This window comes from Meles meles, chromosome 6 (genome assembly GCF_922984935.1).
Source record: "Meles meles chromosome 6, mMelMel3.1 paternal haplotype, whole genome shotgun sequence".
In the NCBI taxonomy this organism is placed as follows: Eukaryota; Metazoa; Chordata; class Mammalia; order Carnivora; family Mustelidae; genus Meles; species Meles meles.
The window spans coordinates 148,929,405-148,952,056 of record NC_060071.1 but is presented as its reverse complement, the minus strand read 5'-3'; the positions used below and the strand labels follow the sequence as shown (position 1 = coordinate 148,952,056).

The following is a 22,652-nucleotide window of genomic DNA, read 5'->3' as shown; positions in this document are numbered from 1 at the left end:
AATAGAGGGAAATGGGAGCCTGAGTGGCGGCTGCTGCAGTCCCAGAGCCGGGGCCGGCCCGCAGCTGTCACGCCCCACCCGCCTGGCCTCCGCCCGAAGCCTGCCGGGCTAGACAGGCAGAGGCTGGAGTCTCTTCTGAAACAGCCCGCCAACCAGAAAGCGCACATCCTGAATTCCCACCCCTCCCCACCATGGACTTTCATTCCGACCTGCCTCTCCCAACTCCCTCCTCCTTCCGCGATCATCCTATTCCTCTCCTTTGGGCTCCAGACTTGCATGCCCGTGGGTTTCCCGAGTCTGAGCAGCCCTCCATGCCCTTCCTCTGCTGTTCCAGAAGAAACCCGTCCTTCTGCTGAAATGACTGGTTGGGGGGTCCCTGGGTGGCTCAGTCTCTTAGGTTTCTGCCTTTGAGTCAGGTGAGGGTCCTACAGACCTAGGGTCCTGAGATGGAGTCCTGCATGGGGCTCCTTGCTCAGCGGGGAATCTGCTTCTCCTTCTGCCTCTGCCCGATACTTTGCCCACTTGTGCTGTGTCAAGTAAACAAAATCTTAAAAAAAAAACCAACAAAACCAAACTGACTGTTTTATTCACAAGGTCGACAGCCGTGTGGCATGATGTTGAGTGTCCTGGGCAGCCAGGCTTACCAGGGGCCTCGCTCGCGTCCTCCAGCCCCTCCCCTTGCACGGGGGCAGCCCCTCTTGTTCTGGGTGCAGGTTTGCAGACTGCAGTTTTCCGGGGGACCCATTCTCTGGGTAGCGCCCGGAGCTGCCCTTTGCGGGTGGCCAGAAGGGAGGACTCTGAGAACCACCCCTCCCCAACGGACCGACTGACCAGGGCACTGGCCGGCTCTCCGCGCTCAAGCAAAGGCAAAGCACAGGAGACACGGGCAGCAGGTGCAGGAAACCTCTTTATTGGGCAAAGCCACCCTACCCTGGCCTGCCGGGGACAAGGAGTGTGGAGAAGGGCGCGGGGATCTCGCAAAGTCAGGGACCCGGACATTTCGCGGGGGCGGCGGAGGGCAGAAGCGAGGGTGGACCCGTCCCGCGGCCGCTCAGGCCTCTGCCTCTGCGAACAGCGGGTTAACGAAGTAGCTGCGGCTGGTGCTGCTGTTCTCCAGCTTCGGCGCGGGAGGCTGCGGGGGCGGAGAATCAAGGGGCGCGGCGCGGAGTCAGGGGCCGTGGGCGCCCAGCGCGGCCGCGGGGAGAACCGACACCCCCTCCGCCCCCTCACCGGCTCCACGGAGCCCGCAGCGCCGAACACCGGGTTGGAGAAACCCAGGGGCGCCACCCCTGGCCCGGGGGCCGCTCGGCCGCTCCTCCTCCACCTGGGGAAAAAGGACGCACGTGAGCCCTCGGCGGCTCGGCCCCCGCTCGCGGGACCTGACCCTCCGCCCCCTCGGCCTCGCGGGCCACCTGGGCCTCGGGACCCCAGCGCACCCGCCCTGAGACCCCGCCCCCGCGACCCGAGCCTCTGCCCGCTGCGGATCCGCCCCACGGCCCCGAGGCCCCGCGGCCTCAGCCACCCCCCTTGCAGGTCCGCCCGCAGCCCCGCCGGCGCACCTGAGCCTCCGAGCGCGGGGCAGCAGCAGCGCGCCCGCCGCCAGCGCCAGCAGCAGCAGGAGCAGCGCGGCCGTCACTCCGCCGGCCAGCTCCGCGCGCGAACCCGAACCGGCCAGCCCCTCCGCCGAGCTGTCCCCGACAGGCGCGCCCGACTCCCGAGCTGTCGCCGACAGGACCCCAAGGCCTTCGCCTGCAACGGACGGCGCCGGCTCAGTCTCCGCCACGCGGGGCGGGCCGGGGCCCGGGAAAAGGCACCGCGGTTACCGTGCTCGGCGACGTCCGCCAGGAGGGCGCGGGCCAGCCGCCGCGCCCCGCCCGTCTCGGGCCGGGTCTCCGCCAGCACCACCTGGACCTCCGTGTCCGCCTCCGCGCCTGCGGTCTCGCGCAGCCCGGCCGGGCGCCGCACCTTGGACACGGCCACTTGCACCCCCTGGTACTGCGGCTGGGGACGGAGACAGGGTTGTCCCAGGGACTTCGCCCTCGGACCTGCGGGGGCCCCGGAGACACGGACGAATGGTGGCCGGGTGCGCGGAGAGTGACCGCGTCAATGAGGCGGAGTGGGGCCCCGGGGTCCCTGCGGGGAGAGGTCCCGGGCGGGGGCGGCGGGGGGCGGCAGGGCGAAGGTGGGGCGCGGCCCCATTACCAGGAAGGCTTGCAGCAGCCGCGCCCGGTACCGCTCCAGGTCAAAGGTGGGCCCGTGGGTCAGCGACACGATGGCTCCTGCGACGGGAGGGCCCAGCACCGTCAGGGAAACTGAGGCCGGGGGCGAGTCACGGTAGCTAGGCCGTCTCAGCAAACACGTGCCGGGAGGGGGCGCTCACCGCAGAGGTCGCAGCACTGGCCCTCGGGCCGGAGGGCGTCACGGCAGGCGGCCGGGGGGCAGCGACCGCCCAGGGGCTGCAGCAGGGCGGCGCAGATCCAGGGCTGCAGCTGGAGCAGGGGGTCGGTCGGCGCGGAGGCGGGGAGGGCCAGACCGCGGCGGCAGAGGCCGGAGGCCGCCCCCCGCCCCGACGGGCCCGCGCCGGCCGCTGCGGGCCCCACTCACCTCCGCGTTGCCGCAGACGCAGCCCGACCGCTCGGCGCAGGCCTCGGAGCCCACGCTCAGAGCGCCCGGCCCGTGGAAGCGCAGGCGGCCGGCGCGGGACGCCAGGAACGCCCCCAGGTCCTCGTCGCGCGTGAACGTCTGCGGGTGGCCGGGTCACGAGCGGGGGTGGGGGGGACAGCCTCTGAGTGCTCGGAGCTCACGTGCGGGGCCGGCAGGGGCGCAGGCGCGCCGGGAGGAGCCCTGCCCGGGCCGAGGCCCCGCGCGCGCGCCAGCTCACCTGGCCCAGAGCCCGGACGCTGCGGACGCGCGCGGGGCCGGGGATCGCGCCCAGGCCCACTCGGAAGGAGGCGTCGGACGGGAAGACGACGTCGTCGTGGCGGCAGGGCACGCGCTCGGCGTCCACGGAGAACAGGCCGCGCGCCGCGTCCCCGGGGCGCCACAGGCGCGGGTCGTGCCAGGAGAAGCGGTCGGGGTCGAGGAAGCGCGCGGGGGCGCCTGGGTGGGCGCGCGTCCCTGAGCTCCGCGGGAGGGGCGCCCCCAACCGGGCCCCGCCCAGACACGCCCCCCGGGCAGGCCCCGCCCCCGACTCCGCCCCGGGGCGCCTCACCTGTGCCACAGCCCGGGTCCCTGCTGGCGCCCTGGGCGCTGAAGCCAGCCCCCGAGGACAGGACGAATTCCCCGTCCCGGGGCAGGAGCTGCGGGAAGCACAGGCGGAGGCTGCGCCTCGCGGTGGCCCAAGGTGCCACAGGGTCCCGCGCCGGCCCCGGTGTTCCCGGGGAGGGGAGCTCAGGGGCTGGGGGCGCCTGGCCCTGACTGAGGGTCAGAGAAACCGGAGGGAGCAGGACTGCAGGCCAAGGGGCCAGACCCAGCCTGAGCCCTGGGGGCCTGAAGAGTTTGGGGCAGGGTGACACCAGGGTCACTGCCCTCTCCCATCGCCCCCGGGAAACTACAAGCCAGGAACCCCAGCCTCGGAGGAGAGTGAAGGCAGCCCTGAACTGTGTGAGGGAGAGGGGACAGGGGGCAGGGAGCAGGGCTGCGACAGCAAGACAGCCCCACCCACAGGTGCGAGGGAGCCCTGGAGACAGACCGACGCGCCTCAGGAACTGGGGCGGGGGACGCACAGTGCAAAGCCTGAATAAGAACTCGTTTTTGGAAAAGAACCAAAGGGGGTGAATCACTGTACTGCACCCTCAAAAGTGATATAGCAGTGTATGTCAGCTATCCTGGGATTAAAATGAAAACTTAGAGACGCCTGGGTGGCTCAGCAGGTTAAGTGTCTGCCCTCTGCTGGGGTCCTGATCCCTGGGTCCTGCATGGGGGTTCCTGCTTTGTGGGGGAGCCTGCTTCTCCCTCTGCCTGTCGCTTCCCCTGCTCCTGTTCTTTCTCTCTGACAAGCAAATAAAAATCTTTTTTAAAAAATGAAAACTTAATAATAAAAAGAACCAAAGGGGGAAATATAAATAAATTACAGAATGGGGAATAACTGAAAGGAAGAGCACTCTAGGTGAGATAAACATGCAGACTGGTCCAGCTGGAGAAGACCCACTGACTCAGGGGTCCCTGCAGAGGGAGGGACTCTGCAGGCCAGAGCAGGAGAGAGTGCAGACCCCAGGGTTCCAAAATGCAGATGCAAATGGCAGGGGGGAAATATTTGAAGCAGCAAGGAGGATGCATTTTCCAGATGTGAAGAAAGCTAAGAAACCCCAAATGGAAAGGCGCTCCACAGCGTGGGCAGCAAGGAGACTCACACCCAGAACACGGGCAGTGGGCTTAGGAACGCCACCAACACAGAGAACATTCTACAAGCTTCAGAGAGTATGCACAGATCACCCAGGAAAGAAAAAAACCTCAGAAGTCAGGTTTCCCAGCAAGAACAACGGATGCACAAGACAATGTGATATTTCATGTATTAAAGGAGAAGAAGGGCCTATCTGGAGTTTTATACCCAGCCCAAAGTCCACTCAAATGCGGGCGCACAAGGAAAGACTGCAGACAGCGGCAGAGACCTGCCCTGCAGACATGCTTGCAGGAAGAAGGAAAGAAATGGGAAAGAAACACACCTGAAAGTCCTACTTGTTTGTGGGAAGACACAGACACTGAGAAGCTTAAGAAATGAAAAGGACTGCCAGACTTGAAATCTACCAATTTCTAGAAAAATTCAAAATGTCAAAATTGACGCAAGAAGCAAGAGAATTTAAATAGACCCGCAAGCATTAAAGAAGTTGGGCGTCCGGCGGCGCCCGGCAGTGGTGTTGTCGCACACGAAGCACACTGCACTCTCAAGGAACAGCTGATTTCTTCTTACAGAAGTTGTTCTGGGAAGCAGGAAAAAGAGTGAAAATTGCCCAGGCCATTTCATGAGGCCTGTGGTGATCTTGATTCCAAAAGCAGATGAAGAAAAATTGTATGTTCGTTCTACTTAAAAATGTAGATGCAAAAAAAAAAAAAAAAATCCCCAATAAGATATCTGCTGATCGGGGCACCTGGGTGGTGCAGTCGGTTGAGTGTCCCAGTCTTGCTTCCACTCAGGTCGTGATCTCAGGGTCGTGGGATCAAGCCCCGCACGATCAGCAGGGAGTCTGCTTGGGATTCTCCCTCTTCCCCCCACCCATGCACGCATTCTCTCTCTAAAATAAAGAAATAAATCTAAATTAAAAAATAAATACATCTGGGGCGCCTGGGTGGCTCAGTGGGTTAAAGCCTCTGCCTTCGGCTCAGGTCATGATCCCAGGGTCCTGGGATCGAGTCCCGCATCGGGCTCTCTGCTCCGCGGGGAGCCTGCTTCCTCCTCTCTCTCTGCCTGCCTCTCTGCCTAGTTGTGATTTCTCTCTGTCAAATAAATAAAAATAAATAAATAAATAAATAAATACATCTTTAAAAATATATATTAACTGACTAGATCCACTAGTGTATTTTAAAAATGCCTGGTGGTCTTGGGGTTCCCGTCCTAGGACTGCTCCCAGGCCCACCTCCCAGGGGTATGTATGATGGTGTCCCAGCAGATGGCAGCGAGGAGTCTCGTGCCCACATGATCAGCGTCCTAGGGTAGAGGGAAGTCAGGTGTCTTGCAGAGGGGGGAGCTGCTCGGACCTGCACCTGCAGGAAGGTCCCAGGACAGTGGTCTCCCAAGGACAGTTCAACCTCAGAAAACCGCACTAAAAGGCTAAAAGGAGGGAGGGGACAGTCGTATCTCACTTGATGTAAAACAAACAAAAAACGCCAGAGAAGCCCAGCAAAGCTATTTATGATTTTTTTAAAGAAGCTGCCAGCAGGCTAGTAATAGAATTTCCACAATTTAATAAAGTTTATGCACCAAACCCCTGCAGCAATCATTTCACTCAATGGAGAAACATGACACGCCTTCTCTTCCACGTTGGAGCAAGACACAGATGCCCCTTTTATCACTTTTGTTTTCAAAGATTTCTTTATTTTATAAAGAGAGTGGGGAGGGAGGGGTAGTGAAAGAGGGGAGAGAGAATCCCAAGCAGACTCCCCGCTGGGCGTGGAGCCTGACACAGGGCTCGATCCCACGACCCCGAGATCATGACCTGAGCCAAAACCAAGAGTCTGACGCTTAACCAACTACGCCACCCAGGCACCCCCTGGACAATGCTATTTGGAAAGAAAAAGAAATAAAAGGACTTAGGACTGGAAAGAAAGAGGAAAAATTCTCATCATTCCTAAAAATAAATAACGAGAACGAACATGGGATTTTGTAAAAACATTGTACCGTTCACAATAGAAACCACATTACAAAGCGTTAATGAGTGGCCCGAGCTGTGTAAGACCTGTATGGGGACCACTTGAAAACTCTAGTTTCGACTTTTATGATGGATGATATGAAACATTTGCAGAGAAATTCACGGCCTCACGGTATACAGCGAGTGTTCATTCCCAAACAAAACTCCAGGGTTTTGTTGTGACCGTTTCCTGAAAAAAGTACCCTCCAGTTTCTCCACGACAGTCGATCTGCAAAGAACTAGTTGGCCTTGGAGCAGAAGAGCAGACGGGAGAGTTGCCCCAGGGGGTGAGGACTGCTTGGTGCCAGTGGGAACAGGCAAAGGGACACTCGGGGCAGCTGAGCCGCAGCCCAGGGGCAAGGCTGGTGGCTTGGGGGACGACATCAGAAACTGGGCTTACTCTACGGAGAAGAATAAAGCTGGTTCTCTAGCTAGTGTCCCACTCAAGCGTGTGCCCCGATGGCAGAATAGTGACATGATCACTTATTAGACATATGCTCGGCTATGACTGTGACTCAGCGGCAGCAAAGGGATTCTTAAAACACCAGAAACACCCCTATAAGGCAGCTGCCTTTGCATCACAGATTATAATGAGACCCGCATTTGGACAGCGGGGGATGGAAAGAAGGGCCAGATAGAGGGACCTGTCGAGAAATGAATGAATGAATGAATGACTCTTTTAATAGCCTCAAGCTCTTCGGAAGGAGATCATGAAAATAACAGTCAGCAGAGAAGGGCCCCAGGCCCCCACCCCAACTGACTCCCTGCTCAAGGGTCCACACCTGCTCTGGATGCCCCCCCCTTCCTGTTCCCGGCTGCTGCCTGCCTGGTTGCCACAGTTAGGCACGGCCAGGGGGAGCGGGCCCTGGACCCAGATGCCCCCCCATGCCTCCCCTGGCTTCTTCACCTAGCGGCTGCCGCCTTCTGTACCTTAGTCTCTGGGTTGGACAGAAAGGGGATCTCTACCCCGGATCTGCCAGGACCAGGGCCCCCAGGCTCTGCCTGATGCCCCCTGCCGAGGCAGGGACTGTTCTGGCTCTCAGGGAGGGGCAGGGGTCCCTTGCACTGATTTGTCCTGCCCCATGAGTGTCCAGGTCCCACCGTTAGTGGCGCTTTTAGAAACCATCCACCAATCAAGATACCTCGGGGAGTGGAAATAAGACCTGGGGTCCCCAGATCCCACATCTGGGCAAGAGCGTGGATGGCACGGGGGCCACTGGATGCCTCCCCACAATTTGCCCACCCACACAAGGTCCAGTGGCCGCTAGATGAGGACCTCAACCCTGGCACCCACACCCAGAGCCCCCCCGCCCCCAACTCCACCCCTGCTCGGACCAGCAACTCTCACATCCGTCACACCTTGCTGGCTGGTCCGCTGTTGACAGGACGATGATCAACCCAGAGGACCGTGGGTGCTGTGTTGGTGCTTAACTAGGAGAGGACCCTGAGACCCTGGGGTCCCGGGAAATGACACTTTAAATCAGGGAGCAGTGAGCCTTTCTGCAAAGGCCCGGCCAGTAAATACGTTAGGCTCTGAGGGCCACACAGACTCCCTCATGGCCACTGAACTCTGCTTCGTGGCATGACAGCGGCCATAGACGCTAGTGACTGAATGGGGAGGGGTGCCGTGTGCTAATAAAACTTTATTTATGGACATCGAGGTTTGAATTCTATATTTCCCAGGCCATGAAACTATTCATCTTTTGGCTTTTTTCCCCCAACCATTTAAAAGTTTCAAAACCATTCCTGGGGCACCTGGGTGGCTTAGTGGGTTAAAGCCTCTGCCTTCGGCTCAGGTCATGATCTCAGGGTCCTGGGATTGAGCCCCGCATCGGGCTCTCTGCTCAGCGGGGAGCCTGCTTCCCCCTCTGTCTGCCTGCCTCTCTGCCTACCTGTGATCTCTCTCTTTGTCAAATAAATAAATAAAATCTTAAGAAGAGAGTAAAAACCACCATTCCTAGCTCTGGCCATGCAGCTGCACTAGGCCAGTAGCTAGCTTGCTGACCCCTGCACTAGGCCCGTAGCTAGCTTGCTGACCCCACCTTTCACGGACGGTGGGAATCTTTCTCCCAGGCCTTTTCAGAGCCTTTAACACACCTGAAAGCTCCAGGCAAGTAGGTAGCTTCGCCCAGATTTGCCCAGATTTGCTGGTCTTGGAGACTTTTACTCTCCTAATTCCCACCATTCTCTGAAAACACCAGTGTCCCGTGAAGCAGTTTGAGACAAAGACCCTTGAGATTTCTGCCGGGGCGGGGGGGGGGGGGGGGGGGGGGGGGGTGTTGGGTACCAGGACAGAGAAAGGGTTTGGGGAGGAGAGGGGGAAGGGTGGTTCCTGGAGCGAAACTTAGAGAAGACTGACTTCTGGGGGCTGGAGGCCAAAAGCATCAGGGACAGGAAGCGCCCTCTGAACCCCTTTCCAAGGCTGGGTCACAGCCTGAGCTGGGACCAAGGACCGGTGTCTGCCTCCAAATCTGCCCCGAACCTCCCAGAAGCCCCTCCAGAGGACAAAGGCTCAAGGCCTCCACGGTTTCCCAGGCAGGTTGGGGCCAATTTCAAGGCAAGAAAGGGGCTTCCGGAGGACCAGGAGGGACCAACCAGCCCCCTCCCACCCAGGTCTCAGCCGCAGCCCCCTCACCATGTCCGAGATGCTGTGACCTTCTCGCACCAGGACTGACACCAGCTGCAGAAAGAAGTCGGTTGGCTAGTGGCCCCCCTTTGCCTGTCCCGAAACCCGGCCACGTGAGTCCCCATCCCGAACCCCCCAGGGAGGCGCGTGGGGAAGGCACCTTGTTCGCGGGGAACTGGACGGCGGCGCCCGCGCACGGGGTTCTGTTCTGGCTCCAGTTGGCGGCGGCTTCGAAGTCCGTACTGGGAATCCAGAGTTTGTAGGCGGCCCGGGTCAGCGCTGGGGACGGGCACGACTGAGTGCTCTCGGCTCCGGCGCGCCCACCCCGGCGGCCGAGGGAAGGATGGGCCCAGAGCCCGCGCAGGTGGGGTCGCCAGGGCGGCCCAGACCCTGCAGGAGCCCCGCCTCGGTGCTGACGAACTCCTACCCGACCTGCGACGCCCGCTCCCGTGTGTCCCCCGAGGACGCCCGCCCCCAGTTTGCCCGTCGCTGGAGCAGGGGGGCAAGGACAGCGACAACAGAGGGACCGAGGTGAAGGGGTAGCGGAGGCCTCTGCCCAGTAGAAGGGGCCGGAGGGGTCTCTGGTTGGGAGCTGTGTCCTGAGGGAACCGCGAGGGGCTTAAGAGAGGGAACAAGGACGGGGCTGCCGTGCTCAAGCCCCCGGGCCTCGGGGGCGAGCACCGAGGACACGCGTCGGCCGGCGTGCCAAGGGGGATGATCGCGCGCCGTCGGGGACGGGGAAACTGAGTCAGCTTTGGAGCCCGCACCCTCCGGCGCGCAGTCGCTGCGGTGGGCAGGACCTGGGGGCGCTGCGCCTCTCCGAACCCACCCCCGGCGCCCGAGGGCAGGGCCGAGCCCGGATGGGGGCGGGGTCCGGCCGGGGGTCTTCGCCTCCGGGAGCCTCTCCAGCTCCCGCCGCCCGCCCCGGGCGAGCCGAGGCCCTGCCGCCCCTCGGGGCCCCGCCAGGGCGCCCCCCGCCCCCCGCTCACCCAGCAGCTGCAGCCACAGCAGGGCCCGGCCCAGCGCGCCCATCCCGCCGCGCTCCCGCGTCGCCTCGCGAAGACTTTGCCCCGCGGGGCCCTCCTGACCGGGCGGGGCGGGGCGGGGCGGGGCGGGGCCGTGACACATTTACCCCCCCGCCCCCCCCCCCCGAGGCTCCGGCCGGACTCGCTCCCTCCCTGCGCGCTCAGCCCTCCGGGACCTGAGGACTTGGACGCCCTGGAAGAGGAGCTTCGCGGCCCCCCGGCTCCGGGACGAGGGTGGGTTGGGGGCGGGGTGGTGACATCCTCCGGCTTCGCCGCTGTCCTGACCCTGTGCGGCCGGGCGGGGTGCGCCCTGCTGCCTGCGCCTGCCTGCGCCGCGGACGGTGGCAGATGGGTCGTGCGGCGCGAGCCCTGTGGACACAGGGCCAGTGGCTGCCGGCGGCGCGGGGTGAGTGGTGGGGGCGCGCACCGGTCAGCGAAGGGACGAACACACGGATGCCCGCCGGCGGACGGATGGGGGGAGGGCGATGAAGATGCCAGGCTGGGCAGATGCTGCCAGGGCGCCGGGGTGGTGGTGGGCATGGGTCGGGGGAGGGAGGGAGGGAGGAGACGGGCGGCGGGAGGACGGCGGGAGGAGGGCCCGTGGATGGTGGGGAAGAGCGTGGGGAAGTGTGGACGGTGGAAAAAACGCGGTGCTTGGATAAATGGGTGGTTGACGGTAGATGTCGGGTGGATTTTGTTGGGATGAATGGCGGGGAGAAAAGGTGGTGGTTTCTGGCCGATGAGTGGCCCCCAGAGGAGACTGGAGGGTGGACGAGTGGGTGAACAGGATTTAGACGAACTGGGCAGCAGGTTAGCGGAGGGATGGCCCATGCGTGGATGGGAGCATGGCTGGATCAACGGATGGACAGAGGGACAGGTGGACCGATGGTGTAGGGGGTGCCAGAGGCATGGGGCTGGGTGGGTGGGTGGTGGTGAGGGAGGACAGCTTTGTGAGGGATGGGACGGCGGAGGCCAGGTGCGTGGGTGCACCGACTGGGCACAGTAAACTGGGTGACGGGCAGGGATACGGGTGTGGCACAGTGAACGGATGGTCGGGGACGGGGTGGCCTGTGGATGGCAGAGTGGGGGCGATGGTGTCGTCTGGTTATGGCTGATGGCAAGGAGAGGAGTGGGCCCCTGGGCCCTGGACGAGCTGGTCAGGGGAGAGCGACAGCGGGACAGGGGATGGAGGACAGGTGATGGAGGACAGGTGATGGGCACGGGTGTGGACGTGGACAACTATGGGTACTACCTGTGGGAGGGCCATGACTTAGCCTTGCAGCTCCCTGGCAGCTTGCTTTCTCCTGGTTACCCTGCCCTCTCCTATGTCCCTGCCCCTCCCCTGCAAACCCCTGGAATTAGACCCGTCACTGCGGCTGGTCTTTGCGTCTCCCCCGCAGCTGATTTCTTCCAAGGAGGGTGCAACCTGTCCCCTCTGGGGACAGGGGCAGGACTTCTCTGACTGGGACTAAGGAGGGAGGACACCAGCTTGTGCCACCCCTCAGCCCAGCGGGGTATGGGCACCTGCTCTCGGGGGGTCTTCCTGGCCCTGGAGTTCGGCATTGTCTGCCTGTCGGGCTGATGGGAAGCTCCCTCCTCTGAGGAAGCCTCGACCAGGAACAGAGGGGCTCTTTGGGGTCACATCTGTTTTGCCCCCTTGTCTTGCTTCTCTCTGGGAAGTAGGCAGGCCTGTGGACTGGGCCTTCTTGGGCTCCACCAGGGTGTCTGGCCCTGCTCCCCTCACCTCCTCCCACTACCCCACTTGTGGCTTTGCTCAAGGCAGAGAGCCGGGAGGCTCAGCGAGCTTCCCTCCCAGGGCCCAGAGCACCGTTGCCGAGCCTGGAAGGCCAGGCAGGTCTTCCCAAGGCTCCTTTCTCCCAACTCAGAAGGTGGATTGCACTGAGGCCAAGGCCCACAAGAGGCTCTAGAGGGTGGGGTGGCTGGACCTTGGGGAAATGGAACTTCCGGACCACTCCCGCCCCCGCTGCGCAGGCCATTCCCAGAGAGACCGCGCTGTCTGAACAGGGCAGCAAGACTGCCTGGGCAGTCAGAGAAGTCTTCCTGGAAGCGGTGGTATTAAAGCCGGGACACAGAGGAGGTCACAGCTGTAGCCCCCAGTGTGGGTGGTGGACGGGAAGGAAGGAAGGTGGCCGAACAGGAGCAGTTGGGGCTGGCAGGCCATGAGATAGTGGCATCCGTCTCCCCAGCCTGAAGGGGGCGCCCTTGAGCAGCAGCTGGACATGGGCCCAGATGTGTCCAGCTATCAGAGGGTGGCCCAGAATGGAGCCCATGCTGAGGTAGGAGACAGGCAGCAGCCCAGGCCCAGACCTGCCCAAGAGCCCCTGGGACACCTCAGGAGTAAAGACACGACGCAGGGCACGGCTGGACTGTGCCGCAGGTGCCTGTGTGCGCACAGAAGGCCCCAAACTGCACGCACAGGTGCCCTGGGTACCCAGGTATGCACATGGGCACACACTTTGGAACTGGTCGAGACCTCAACTGGAAGTAGCAGAAATGCAAAGTCCCAAGGTGAGTTGGTTCCAGTAACCAGGAAATACTATGAAGCATCTGCTTCAGGCAAGGCTGGATCCAGGGACCAGCCAAGCTCTTGGTCTCTGGGTCCGCCTGTGTCTCTCAGTCTCACTCTGTCTTGTCTTGACTGCCCTCGCTGGATTGGTTCCCCTCTGTGCACAACCTCCTCCAGGTGGCAGGAAAGACGGCCTGGGGAGAACTGGACCCCCACACCTTCCTGACTAGGCCGCTGTGCATGGTCTCAGCGAGGCCTCTGATCCGTTCCTGTTTCCAAGGCAGCACCAACCCCATGGCGCAGGGTTGCGGAGCTCTGACGGGCCACCTCAGCCCTCGGTCTAGTGTGAGGGGGTCTAGTGTGGGGGTCCCCACCCAGACTCGCGGAGCCGTGGGAATCATCCCCTTCCTACCCCCCCTTCTCTCCAACTCTGTGGAAATGGATCCTGCCCCAAGGACTGTTCGGCGGCTCTTTCACCCCACCTTTGCCCCTGATCTGCTGTGTGACCGTGGGCAGTCTCCTGCACCTCTCTGGGCATTCATGTCTCTCTCCGGTGAGCATGATTCTCTTCTTGTACAGGGAAAAGAGGGGTGAGGTGGGGGCCATGGGACGATGGGGGTGGAGCCCCTCTTGGCAGGATTTCCGCTTTAAGACTCCAGTCTCTGCATGAAGTCACCTCTCCGGAAAGGCTGGTCCGGGCACCCACTGTCAGCTCCTCTGTCCTGGGCTGACCAGGTACTGCCTGGAGCACAGCGGCTGCCCCAAACACACGCAAGGAAGGGGTGGCTGGCAGTCCCCGCAGGCAGGGCAGTCACCTGCAGGGCCTGGGGATCTCAGAACAGTCCCTGCCCCTGACCTGGCCTTCCCTCTGTGCGCAGTCTTGGGGCTGGGCGTGGAGGAGGGCGGGGAGACGCCCCCGGGACCTGCTGTGGGCTGGGAAGTTGGGAGATGGACAAGCCACACGGAGCTGAGGGAGTGGGGCTCGGAAGGAGCACGGATCGGGGGAGCCAGAGTGCGTGGTGACCAGGAGGGAGCCCCTAGGGCCAGGTGGCCAGGGCGGGCCTCTGTGAGGGGCTGGCCCGGCAGACAGCGTGTGACACCCTCCCCCCCGCACTTCCACTGCCTGGGAGGACCCAGCAGGCCACGGCAGCACACAGTGTCTCCCGCCAGGCCAGGGGCCACCGGGGCTGAGACCACGTCCTCCCAGCGCCAAGAGCGCTTTTCCCCGGGCCTCGTGCCACCCGTGCCACCCGAGGGCCAAACATGCCGAGCCCCACCGCCAGCCGCCAGCCCTGGCCACCCCTGCCCTGCAGCCTGGGGGAGGGGAGTCGCGGTGTGGGCCTCTGAGTTCTGCCTTCCTCCAAGGCCAGCCCTGGGGGTCAAGGTGCAGACCTCCTCTGCGGGCCTTCCATTGGCCTCGTCGCCCCGGTGGCCTTGGTCCCAGATCCCTCGGGGTCAGGATTTAGATTACATTTGCGTCCACTCGCAGGAAACCCGCACTTCACACCGAGCGACCCCATCTCTAGGTCTTCACCCATCCGGGGTGCCGGGAGCGTCCTGCAGGGTGAACCGCAGTCCTGGGAGACCAGCAGAGCACGGGGAGGTTCTCCTGGGGGCGCCACCCCCCCCCCCAACTCCACGTTCTCACTTGAAAGCGACCCCGGAGTCCGGGCCTCTCTGACCAAGTGCAGTCATGCAGTGGCCTCGGGCATTTTCCCGGGTTTGGTCCTCGGCCTGCGTGGGACAGTCCTGCTGCCAAGCGCGGAGTGACTGCAGGCCAGCAGCACGGGGGGCTCCATGCGTCCTGCACCTCCGTGCCCAGTGAGTTCCAGCTTGTTCTCAGAAGCCCTGATTGGAAGGGTTTGAGACACAGGGGCCCCACTCCGTCCCCCAGGGTCGCGGGGGTCACAGCGCTCTGCCCGGCGCCCTCCCTGGTCCCAGCTCCTGGGGAGAGCCGGGCTGGCCCCACTGCTGACTCCGGGGCCCAAGGCCAGGGCTGTGCTGCCACACTCAGTCCTGGGAGCAGTCTGGGCTGCGGGGCGGGGAGCTGCTCCGAGCCCCCCAGCTGTCACTGCACGCGCTCTCTGCCGCTGGATAGCGCCGGATCTGCCGCAGCCTCCGCCTGGGGTCCCCATGGGCGCCTCTGGCCCGGTGCAACCAGCAGGGGGCGCTCTTCTCCCCAGGCTTACGGCTCACTTCCCTCTCTGCACAACTCAGAAAACAGCTCCGAAAGGCTGAAAGAAAGTATCCAGTTTCTGGAATTCTGGCTGAGTGCAGTCCCTCGGAAGGAGCAGGAAAACCCCGAGTCCAAGTGGCTCCGTAGCTGCCCAGCCCACAGAGCTGTCCGTGCTGTCGGTCTGGGCTGTCGCTGTCCTCAGGGGGTCTAGCTTCCACTGCGGGGGGGCCACCGGCAGCGTCGCTCAGGGTCCCTGGTGTGGTTGAGGCCACGGTGGGAGCCCAGGCCAGAGTGCCAGAGAGACGGTGGCGTGCAAGCCCCTCGTCACAGGGGCGGGTGGACTTGGGATCCTCTAGGCCGAGGGAGACGGTGCCCTTCTCTGGGTTCTGGGTGTGGGAGCCTGCATTCGGAAGAGCTGGGGGGGTCCTGGGCTCCCCACTGTAGGCCTGAGGCCATGGCGTGGGCAGGACTCTCTGGCAGGCCCCCCAGCACCGGACGGCAGGACCAGTGTGACCTGAGAACCAGTGTGGACCTGGGGGCAGGGCCCTGAGGCCCCTTCCTGTTGCTCCGGCGGCCCAGCAGGGCTGCGGTGTGGACCCCGGCAGGGGCATTTGGGGGAGGCTGGGCAGTTCCCATGGTCTTTGCACCCGTGCTGGAAAGAAGGCTCCTCACTGCATAATTTGGGGTGCCCTCGAGGGCTTCCTGCCCCTGGGTCTGGTCCTTATAACCACCCAGAGAAGTGCTGAGCTGGGAGGGGTCCTGCAGCCTCTCACCACCGACACACCGAACTGGTTGCGTGGGGGGCTCTGGCCGGCCAGTCGGAAGAACATGCAGCTCTTGATCTCAGGGTCCTGTGTTCGAGCCCCGTGCTGGGTGTGGAGGTTACGGAAATAAATATTTTTAAAAACCTGGTCGCCTGGAGCCTTCACAGGCACCTGCATGGTCAGTACTGGAGTGGCCTTTTTTTTTTTTTAAAGATTTATGTATTGAGGGGCACCTGGTGGCAGAGTCAGTTAAGGGTTCGACTCTTGGTTTCGGTTCAGGTCATGCTCACAGGGTCGGGAGATCGGGCCCCGCAACGGGCTCCGCGCTGAGCGCACAGCCTGCCTGAGATTCTGTGGGAGGAGGGGGTACAGGGAGGAGAGACTGAATCTCAGGCAGACTTCCCGCGGACCCCGGGACCCCAAGATCACGAACTGAGCCAAAATCAAGAGTCAGCCGCTCCACCAACTCAGCCAGCCCCACGCCCTGGTATAGCTTTTTAATAACCGCATTTCAGAAAGAGAGATGCGGTTCTTCCACACGACAGATACGGAACTGAGGCTCCAAGAGCCCACAGCCCCCATGGCGGGCGAAGGAGGGGAGCTGGGCGGGTGCCGGGCCGGGGGCCCTTCCACCAGGCTGGATGCCCGGGCATGGACCCGGCAGGAGGGTGAGGGCCAACTTGTCTGCTCTGGACCAAGCCGCAGACTTGAGAGCAGCGCTGCTGGGCACACCGGCCTCCTGGACCCGCCGAGGTCAGAGCTCCGCCTGCAGGGGAGGCCGCGAGGCCACGAGGCTGTGTGGTCTGCTGGGTCTCGTGCAAACCCAGCACACAGGACCCCTTTCTCAAACATCCAGAGTTCTAAGACTGAGACAGCAGAGCATGAAGCCAGGCGCGGGCCCTTATGAGCACGGGGCTGTGCGGCCACGCAGGCTGCCAAGGAGGTCACTTCCGAGAGGAGAGGCGGGGAGGACCCGCGGGAGGGAAAGGCCAGGGCACACGGCCAGGTGCCCGTGCGAGACGGCGGAAAAAGAAACGCAGACTCCTTAGTCAGATTTATTTTCCTCTAATCAGACAGTTTAGCATTTCAGAGTTTTGCATTCTACACTCTTACAAACTTTAGTTATTAGCATCAGAAACAAAAACATCGCAAGACCTCAAAACACAAATAAATACCAAATAAAACCACACACGATATACAGTAAACAAAAATATAAAACATAATAATGCTATCAGAAATCAGACATGTTGTTGACTCATGTTAACAACATGATTATTGCTGAGCAATAACTCATACTGTCGTTTTGTTGTTTTTTCTTAGAAGAGTGGAGACACACAGGACGTGAATCACTGGTCACAATCACTTGGAGGGTCAGGATGGGTCCTCACAGCGAGCGGCTACTACGGACGGCAACTTTTAAAACAGGCAGATTAAGAATACAGAGTCAAATGAGAGATTGGCCTTCTTTGGTCTTTGTTTTTGGGTAACAGAACCGAACGAAGAGGCGTGCCACCAGAGAAAGAATGCAGTTCTGGAAACCTGACAGTTGTCTACACGGGCTCACGCACTTCCTGGATCACAGGTGTTATTCTAGAGGGGTAATTGTAGAAACCCTTGGAAATAATGCCGGCTTTTGTGTTTACCAATTAACTCATTTAGTTTGCGGTTGGAGGTTATGTGACTTGTCTGCTAGGGGACGGAGTTATAAAAACCAGTCACTAACGCCACTAACGGCAGGAGTGGTACAGCCTCCCCGGACTTGAACCTCTTTCTCACCGCGAGAGTTCAGGAGAGACTCGAGACACAGCGGCGGCAGAAGGGAAAGGCAAGCACTGCTGGGTGCCGCTAGGGCCTCCTCTGGCCAGACTAAGAGTCTCCACTCGGGACACACCCCTGGGACGCTCCCGGCCCCCGCGGGCCCTGGCTCCCCAGTGACAGCCAGCCCCGCCCCGGGCAGACGGCCAAGATGACCAGGTCACCTGGCCGCGCGGGAACCACACATGGACGTCATCTGACTTAGACCCCAGCGGACACACTCCACTTTGCAGAAACTAAAACTGTCGAGATCTGCGAAACTGAAGACGGAAGCATGGTGTCGGGCTGAGAAGCGGGTTCGGGTGACCCCTCATTCGCCTCTCAAACGCTCGCAAATGCAGAGGAGCTCCTGGAGCTCCTCCCAGCTCTCCGCCGCAGTCTGAGAAAGATCTGGACGGGAAGGAAGAGAACAGTATTTCGCAGCTCTGCCGACTCCCTACAGCAGAGGCACTCGCTTCAGAGGGCTGAGGTTTGGGCCAGGGGTACGGGGAGGACTGTGACCTCCCGCCCGGCCTGCCCGCGACCAGCGGAGACGCCGGGGGGGCCGGTGACAGTGGCGGCGCCCCTCCGTCGTGTAGGGTGAGGAGGGGGTGTGCACCCCGCCCCCAGGGTGTCAGCTGCAGAGGGGGGTCCTGCCACTCTGCCCGCCTCCCTTGGGCTGACAAGGAAAGGACCCACGGCGGGACCCTGCCGAGCCGAAGCCGCCTGTTTACCACGACACCGCCCGCTGCTGACAGCGGCAGGCCCCACCTGGGACACGTGGTGAGGGACACGAGGCCCCTGCCTCGCCAAGGCGGGCCACAGCGGTACAGGAGAGCCGCAGGGGCACTCGCGGTGCCAGAGAGCCCCCTGGAGTCCGGCCGGCGTGCGAAGGGCCCGGAGGTGGCAGCCGCCATGGGGACAGGCCCTGGGCTCCACGGCCCTGTGGGGTCACAAGGCAAGGAAAAACCACAGCGGCAGGAAAGGAAAAGCACATCTCGGCCAAGAGCTCCGGCGCTCAACCTGCGGCCTCGCAGACGCTGCTCCGGGAACAGGCTGCGAACCCGGGCTGGGGCCGCGGCCCTCACGGCGCCTCCCGGTCCACCTGCGCGGCCGGTCATCCCCAGAGGGACAGCGCCTCCCTCCCGCCGGACAGGCCTTAGAACAGCCAGCGGGAATTCTCAGTCTCCTCTGTGCCACCCGCGGGGCCGGGACACCAGAAACCCCGACTTCTCAGAGGCCCGGGGCAGCGGGTTTCACCAAGACTCCCCGCGTCTCGGGAACAGCCCCTCGCTCGCGCCAACCCCGCTGGGGACTCCCAAGCTGGTGCCCACTCCCCACGGACGAGCCCCGGGCGCCCCCCAGCCTCTGCGGCAGCTGAGCCAGGGCGCTGTCCGGAGCACCCCACAGGGCGAGCACGGCTGGGGCGGTCTTCGTGTCCCGCAAGCAGCGGACAGGGAAGCCGGTGGGCTCGAGTCACGCGCGAGACTTGGTGTGGGTTTCTCTGAAGCGCTGAAGAGTTTCGCCCCGTCGGGGGTTTGTCACTTTTGGGAAATAGGAAAAGTGCGCTGATACGCACTGCATGCGACATGTTTCGTGGGTGGCCGGGACCCCGCGAAGCCAGGAGGGCCGGCCACCTGGGGGCCACAGCCCGAGGCCGGCCCCAGGCGACAAGCACTGGACCAGGGCCCGGAGGAGTCAGGACGGAAGCCACACCAGGGGCATCCATCCGGGAAGCACCCCATGCTCAGGTCCTTCAGGAGGCCGCGTTCCAGAAAGTCCCAAGCACACAAGAGGGAAGAGGTACACAGTGGCCAAAAGACCAAAAGACCCCCCCGCCCATCACCAACTATTGTCAAGCCACAGCACGAAGCTTCCGCTGTGGCCCAAGCTCATCCCAGGGAGGTGCCGGCCCGATGCCATGCCCTATGGGCTCCCTGGGAGGAGGCCAAAAGGGCCCGTCATCTCCCACCAGGAGCGTGTCTGGGAGGGGCTGCTGGGAAAGTGCCCCACCGAGGGACAGAGGCTTCCAGAAGGGCTCCCAGGTGACTCACCCCCAGAAGAATTCCAACCAGGAGAGGCAAAGTACTGTTTGTTTGTTTACTAGACTGAGATGTTGCTTATCTCAGATTTGTTAACATTGTCCGTCTGTTTAGGGAAGGGGGAGGAGGTTTCAGGGATGTCCCTGCTGGTAACCCCCGTCCTCACGAAAGCCACCTGAGGCCAGGCAGGGACCGCCTGGCATCCTCTCTCCGCTGGGTGTCCAGGGTAGAACCAGGGCAGGGTCTGGAGGAGGTCGGGGAGGCCTTCAAGGGAACAGGGGTCCCGCAGCACCTGCAGGACGTCCTTCCTCTACGAATGGGGACACACGACTCCTCCCGGCCAGGACTGAGGACACAGACCGGCCCTCAAAGCCACGGTGGGTGAGGGGGCAGGGTGGAGAAAATGAAGAAGACGGCTACAACGAGCACTGAACTGCGAAAGGCCTGGCAGGGCGGGGAACCCAGGAGGTCTTTCAGGGCAGGGGACGGTGCGCTAGGAGGGCACTTCCAGCAGGCACCGGGGCGGAGGCACGCCCAGGGCGGATGGCAGCACCAGAGACACGGCGGGCCACCGGGCACCAGCCCAACCGTCCCCGCACGACCACGGGGGAGCCCAGAGGCAGGCAGTCTGAGGCGCGCGGCCCAGCTGGCCAGTCGCGGGCGCGTCTTTTGGATGAGCGGCACAGATGCGGTGGTTCACACACACTGGTTTTGCCTAAGAAGCACCCGTCACGTGTAGCACCCATCAGTGGTAAGAGCACCCAAGGAGCGCGGTGCATAGCAGAGGGGCACAGGGAGGCAGGGCTCCGGCTTCTAATCACAGTTGGACCATTGAGAGAAGGTAAACAGTGAGTGGAGGAAACGCCGTCTGGGCGGGCGCAGGCCGGGACGGTCCCGAGCCCACCCTGCCCAAGAGAACAGTGGTCCCGGGGCCCCGTCACCGAGCCAGGGCAGGCCCCCCAGAGCGGCGGTCTCTGGAATGCTCAGAGGGTTCTGCTGCACAGGGGCGGGGGTGGGGGGTGGACTCCCCTGACCCAGGTGGGGACCCGGAGAGGCGCTGTGGCTGCCCCCCTCCTGGCCCGGGGGTGGGACCCCCCACGCGGGCGCTGGGACCGGGCGGCTCACTTTCGGGGCCCGGAGATTTGGAACCTGTGATAACGGAGCAGCTGCTCCGGAAGCTGAAGAGGAGCCCGGCTTCCTCCGCAGGGACGGGAGGACGCGGGCCGCGGAGGAGGCAGAGGCCTCGCGGTCGGGAGGAGAGTCGGGTGAAGCGAACACCTTCCAGAGTTACAGCGAACACAGAGCCGGGGCGAGAAGCAGCAGGGCCCGTCTAAGGCACATGGACTGTACGCCACCACCTCCACGCAGACGCCGCCTTCGGAGATCGGCAACACGACGCAGCGACGGGACAGAACGCAGAAACACACCCGCCGCGACCTCCCCCGGCCCCCGCCACCTGCCCAGCCCGGGCGCCGGACGCCGACGGTCAGAGTGGTCAGCAAGGGAGCGCGTGTCTGAACACGGGGCAGAATCTTAGAAGCCTACAGGATTTTGTTTAGAACTCCAAAGTTCAACGAACGCCCTATTTTAGGGTGAAAACGATTATAAGTCTGAGAATGATGCACAGCATCGATGAGCAGGTCCCCTTCATAGCGACTGTGAAGTAGTGTCATGGACTACGACAGGTAGTGAGGCTCACATTTCTAACGAGAAATAACGGCAGAGTGAGTAGTTTCTGTCCTATCACAAGTGATAACCAGTGTTGGATAGTTTACATTTTCTTCCAAGAAATATCAGTCTATCAACGTTTTCAAATAAAATGTTTGCAATAACAGTTATCTTAGAACTTTAAATTAAAAAATGATTCTGAATTGAGACTTTCAGAAAAGACCTAGGTGTACTTCAGGGTCTTCTGACAAACAAATTATTAAAACAGAGACCAGGTGAGGCCTTAAAAATAGACAATATACTATATTTGAAACAAGATTGCACTCTTGAATTTTAGAATATATCAGAATTGCATTATTATTTCATAAATTCTTCTTTTACTTAACATGCTGACATGTCCAGCTATCCCCAGGTGTGCGTGTGTGTGCGTGTGTGTGCGCGTGTCTGTGTGTTTTTGGTGTTCAAGTTTAAGGAAGAAAAATCATGGTTCTTTTGTTCAGCATATATGTTTTCCACCTTAGTTAACTAGATCTTTAAAAATGAAAATGAAAACCTTCTCTGACAGCAGTATTTATCACGTCGAAGGATAAATAATTCTTCAGAGCGGAGTGTTGCTAGTCTATTAGAAAACATGTTGGGTGTGTCCTCACGCGTGGCTCCTCCCGCCGGCCCGCGGCCACCTTCTGCTGCTTCCTCCGTTCCACAAGGTCCTTTCTGAGCGCGAGGACCTCGGTGGAGACAGCCGGTTCAAACCCCCGAGGAGTTGCCTTCTGCTCAATCCACCCCCCCAGTGACCTGTCAGGGGTCGGGCAGATCCGAAGTATCCACTATGACTTTAATAAAAATGGTATCATCTTTAATATAAGTCCCGTTTTCTAGCACAGTTTGGGCCACAAACACTGGGCAGCCAGAGGCAATATTCATCTCCCCGGTGGGCTTCTTGAAGCTGCTGCTGTTGGGGTCCGGCTTGAAGGCGTCCCCCAGGTGGCGCCGAGAGGACCCCTGGTCCATCAGCATGAGCGTCACTTTCTGCTTGAACGGCCAAGGGAGCAGGGCATCGTACTCTCCGCGCATAATGACAAAAAACAGCGACAAATGCGTCCCCTTCCCCATGCCATCCCCGTTCAAGTAGACCCTGGCACACATCTTATAGCCAAAATAGCCCGTGTAGAAGGGCTGGCTGTAAAGAGACAGGGTCTTCCCCATGACGGCTTCCTGCTTCCGCCGCTTATAGTCTCGGATCTTCCAAATCAGCACTCCGTTGTAGCTGGCGGTCTCCAGGACCTGGAAGCGCAGGTCCATGTCGGCCAGGCGGATGTCGTGGACGCTCAGCATCTGGTCGTGCCGGCTCAGCTGGGATTCCAGCAAGCCTGCCGTGGGTGAGGAGAGACGGGGCGAAGGAGGCCTGTGAGCGCCAGGAAGGCGGGAGGAGCCTGTTCCCGCCAACACCGGCATGAGACGGAACAGGCTTCTGGGTGGAAGACAAACACCTCTACGTGTCCTGAAACACAGGGCTCAGATCCCTGCCTCGTTGGTCCCCCACACTCATGGCCACGGCCTGCTGGGAGGCAACACCTGGGGGGACGTAGGCCTGTGTGTCCCAGAGCACATGCCAGCAGGGCCCTCCCTCCCACAGGGCGCCCTCAGAGCCCCACTGGGGGCAGGGAAAGGGCACCCACTTGCTCA

At 61.7% G+C, this 22,652-nt stretch overlaps 2 protein-coding genes and 1 long non-coding RNA gene across 10 annotated transcripts in view; 1 reads left to right on the top strand and 2 right to left on the bottom strand.

The window, feature by feature from the left end:
• Positions 1-894: 894 nt before the first annotated feature.
• On the bottom strand, positions 895-10,072 carry AMN (amnion associated transmembrane protein). 2 transcript variants are annotated; one of them, XM_046007428.1, is made up of 12 exons: positions 9,960-10,072; positions 9,131-9,249; positions 8,980-9,024; positions 3,212-3,299; positions 2,882-3,099; positions 2,605-2,742; positions 2,381-2,489; positions 2,203-2,279; positions 1,824-2,001; positions 1,560-1,749; positions 1,231-1,324; positions 895-1,132 (listed from the first exon to the last, which is right to left on the bottom strand). In XM_046007428.1, the coding sequence occupies exons 1-12, from the start codon at positions 10,000-10,002 to the stop codon at positions 1,052-1,054; spliced, it is 1,380 nt and encodes a 459-aa protein (XP_045863384.1). In that variant the 5' UTR covers positions 10,003-10,072; the 3' UTR covers positions 895-1,051. The 2 variants fall into 2 exon arrangements, 1 of the variants encoding a protein (XP_045863384.1); XR_006818616.1 differs by lacking the exon at positions 895-1,132 and having other exon boundaries at positions 1,824-2,045.
• Positions 10,073-10,846: 774 nt separating this feature from the next.
• Positions 10,847-16,873, top strand: LOC123943349. Its single transcript, XR_006818617.1, has 3 exons — positions 10,847-13,075; positions 14,049-14,343; positions 16,783-16,873. It is a non-coding gene; the product is annotated as an uncharacterized LOC123943349 (long non-coding RNA).
• The window catches only part of TRAF3 (TNF receptor associated factor 3), a 114,090-nt gene continuing 107,942 nt past the window's right edge, over positions 16,505-22,652 (bottom strand). For all 7 annotated transcript variants that reach the window (XM_046007425.1, XM_046007421.1, XM_046007420.1 and 4 more), the window contains one exon: positions 16,505-22,336. In XM_046007425.1, coding sequence (XP_045863381.1) covers positions 21,765-22,336 — 572 coding nt within the window. In that variant the 3' untranslated portion in view covers positions 16,505-21,764. The remainder of the gene's footprint in view (positions 22,337-22,652) is intronic.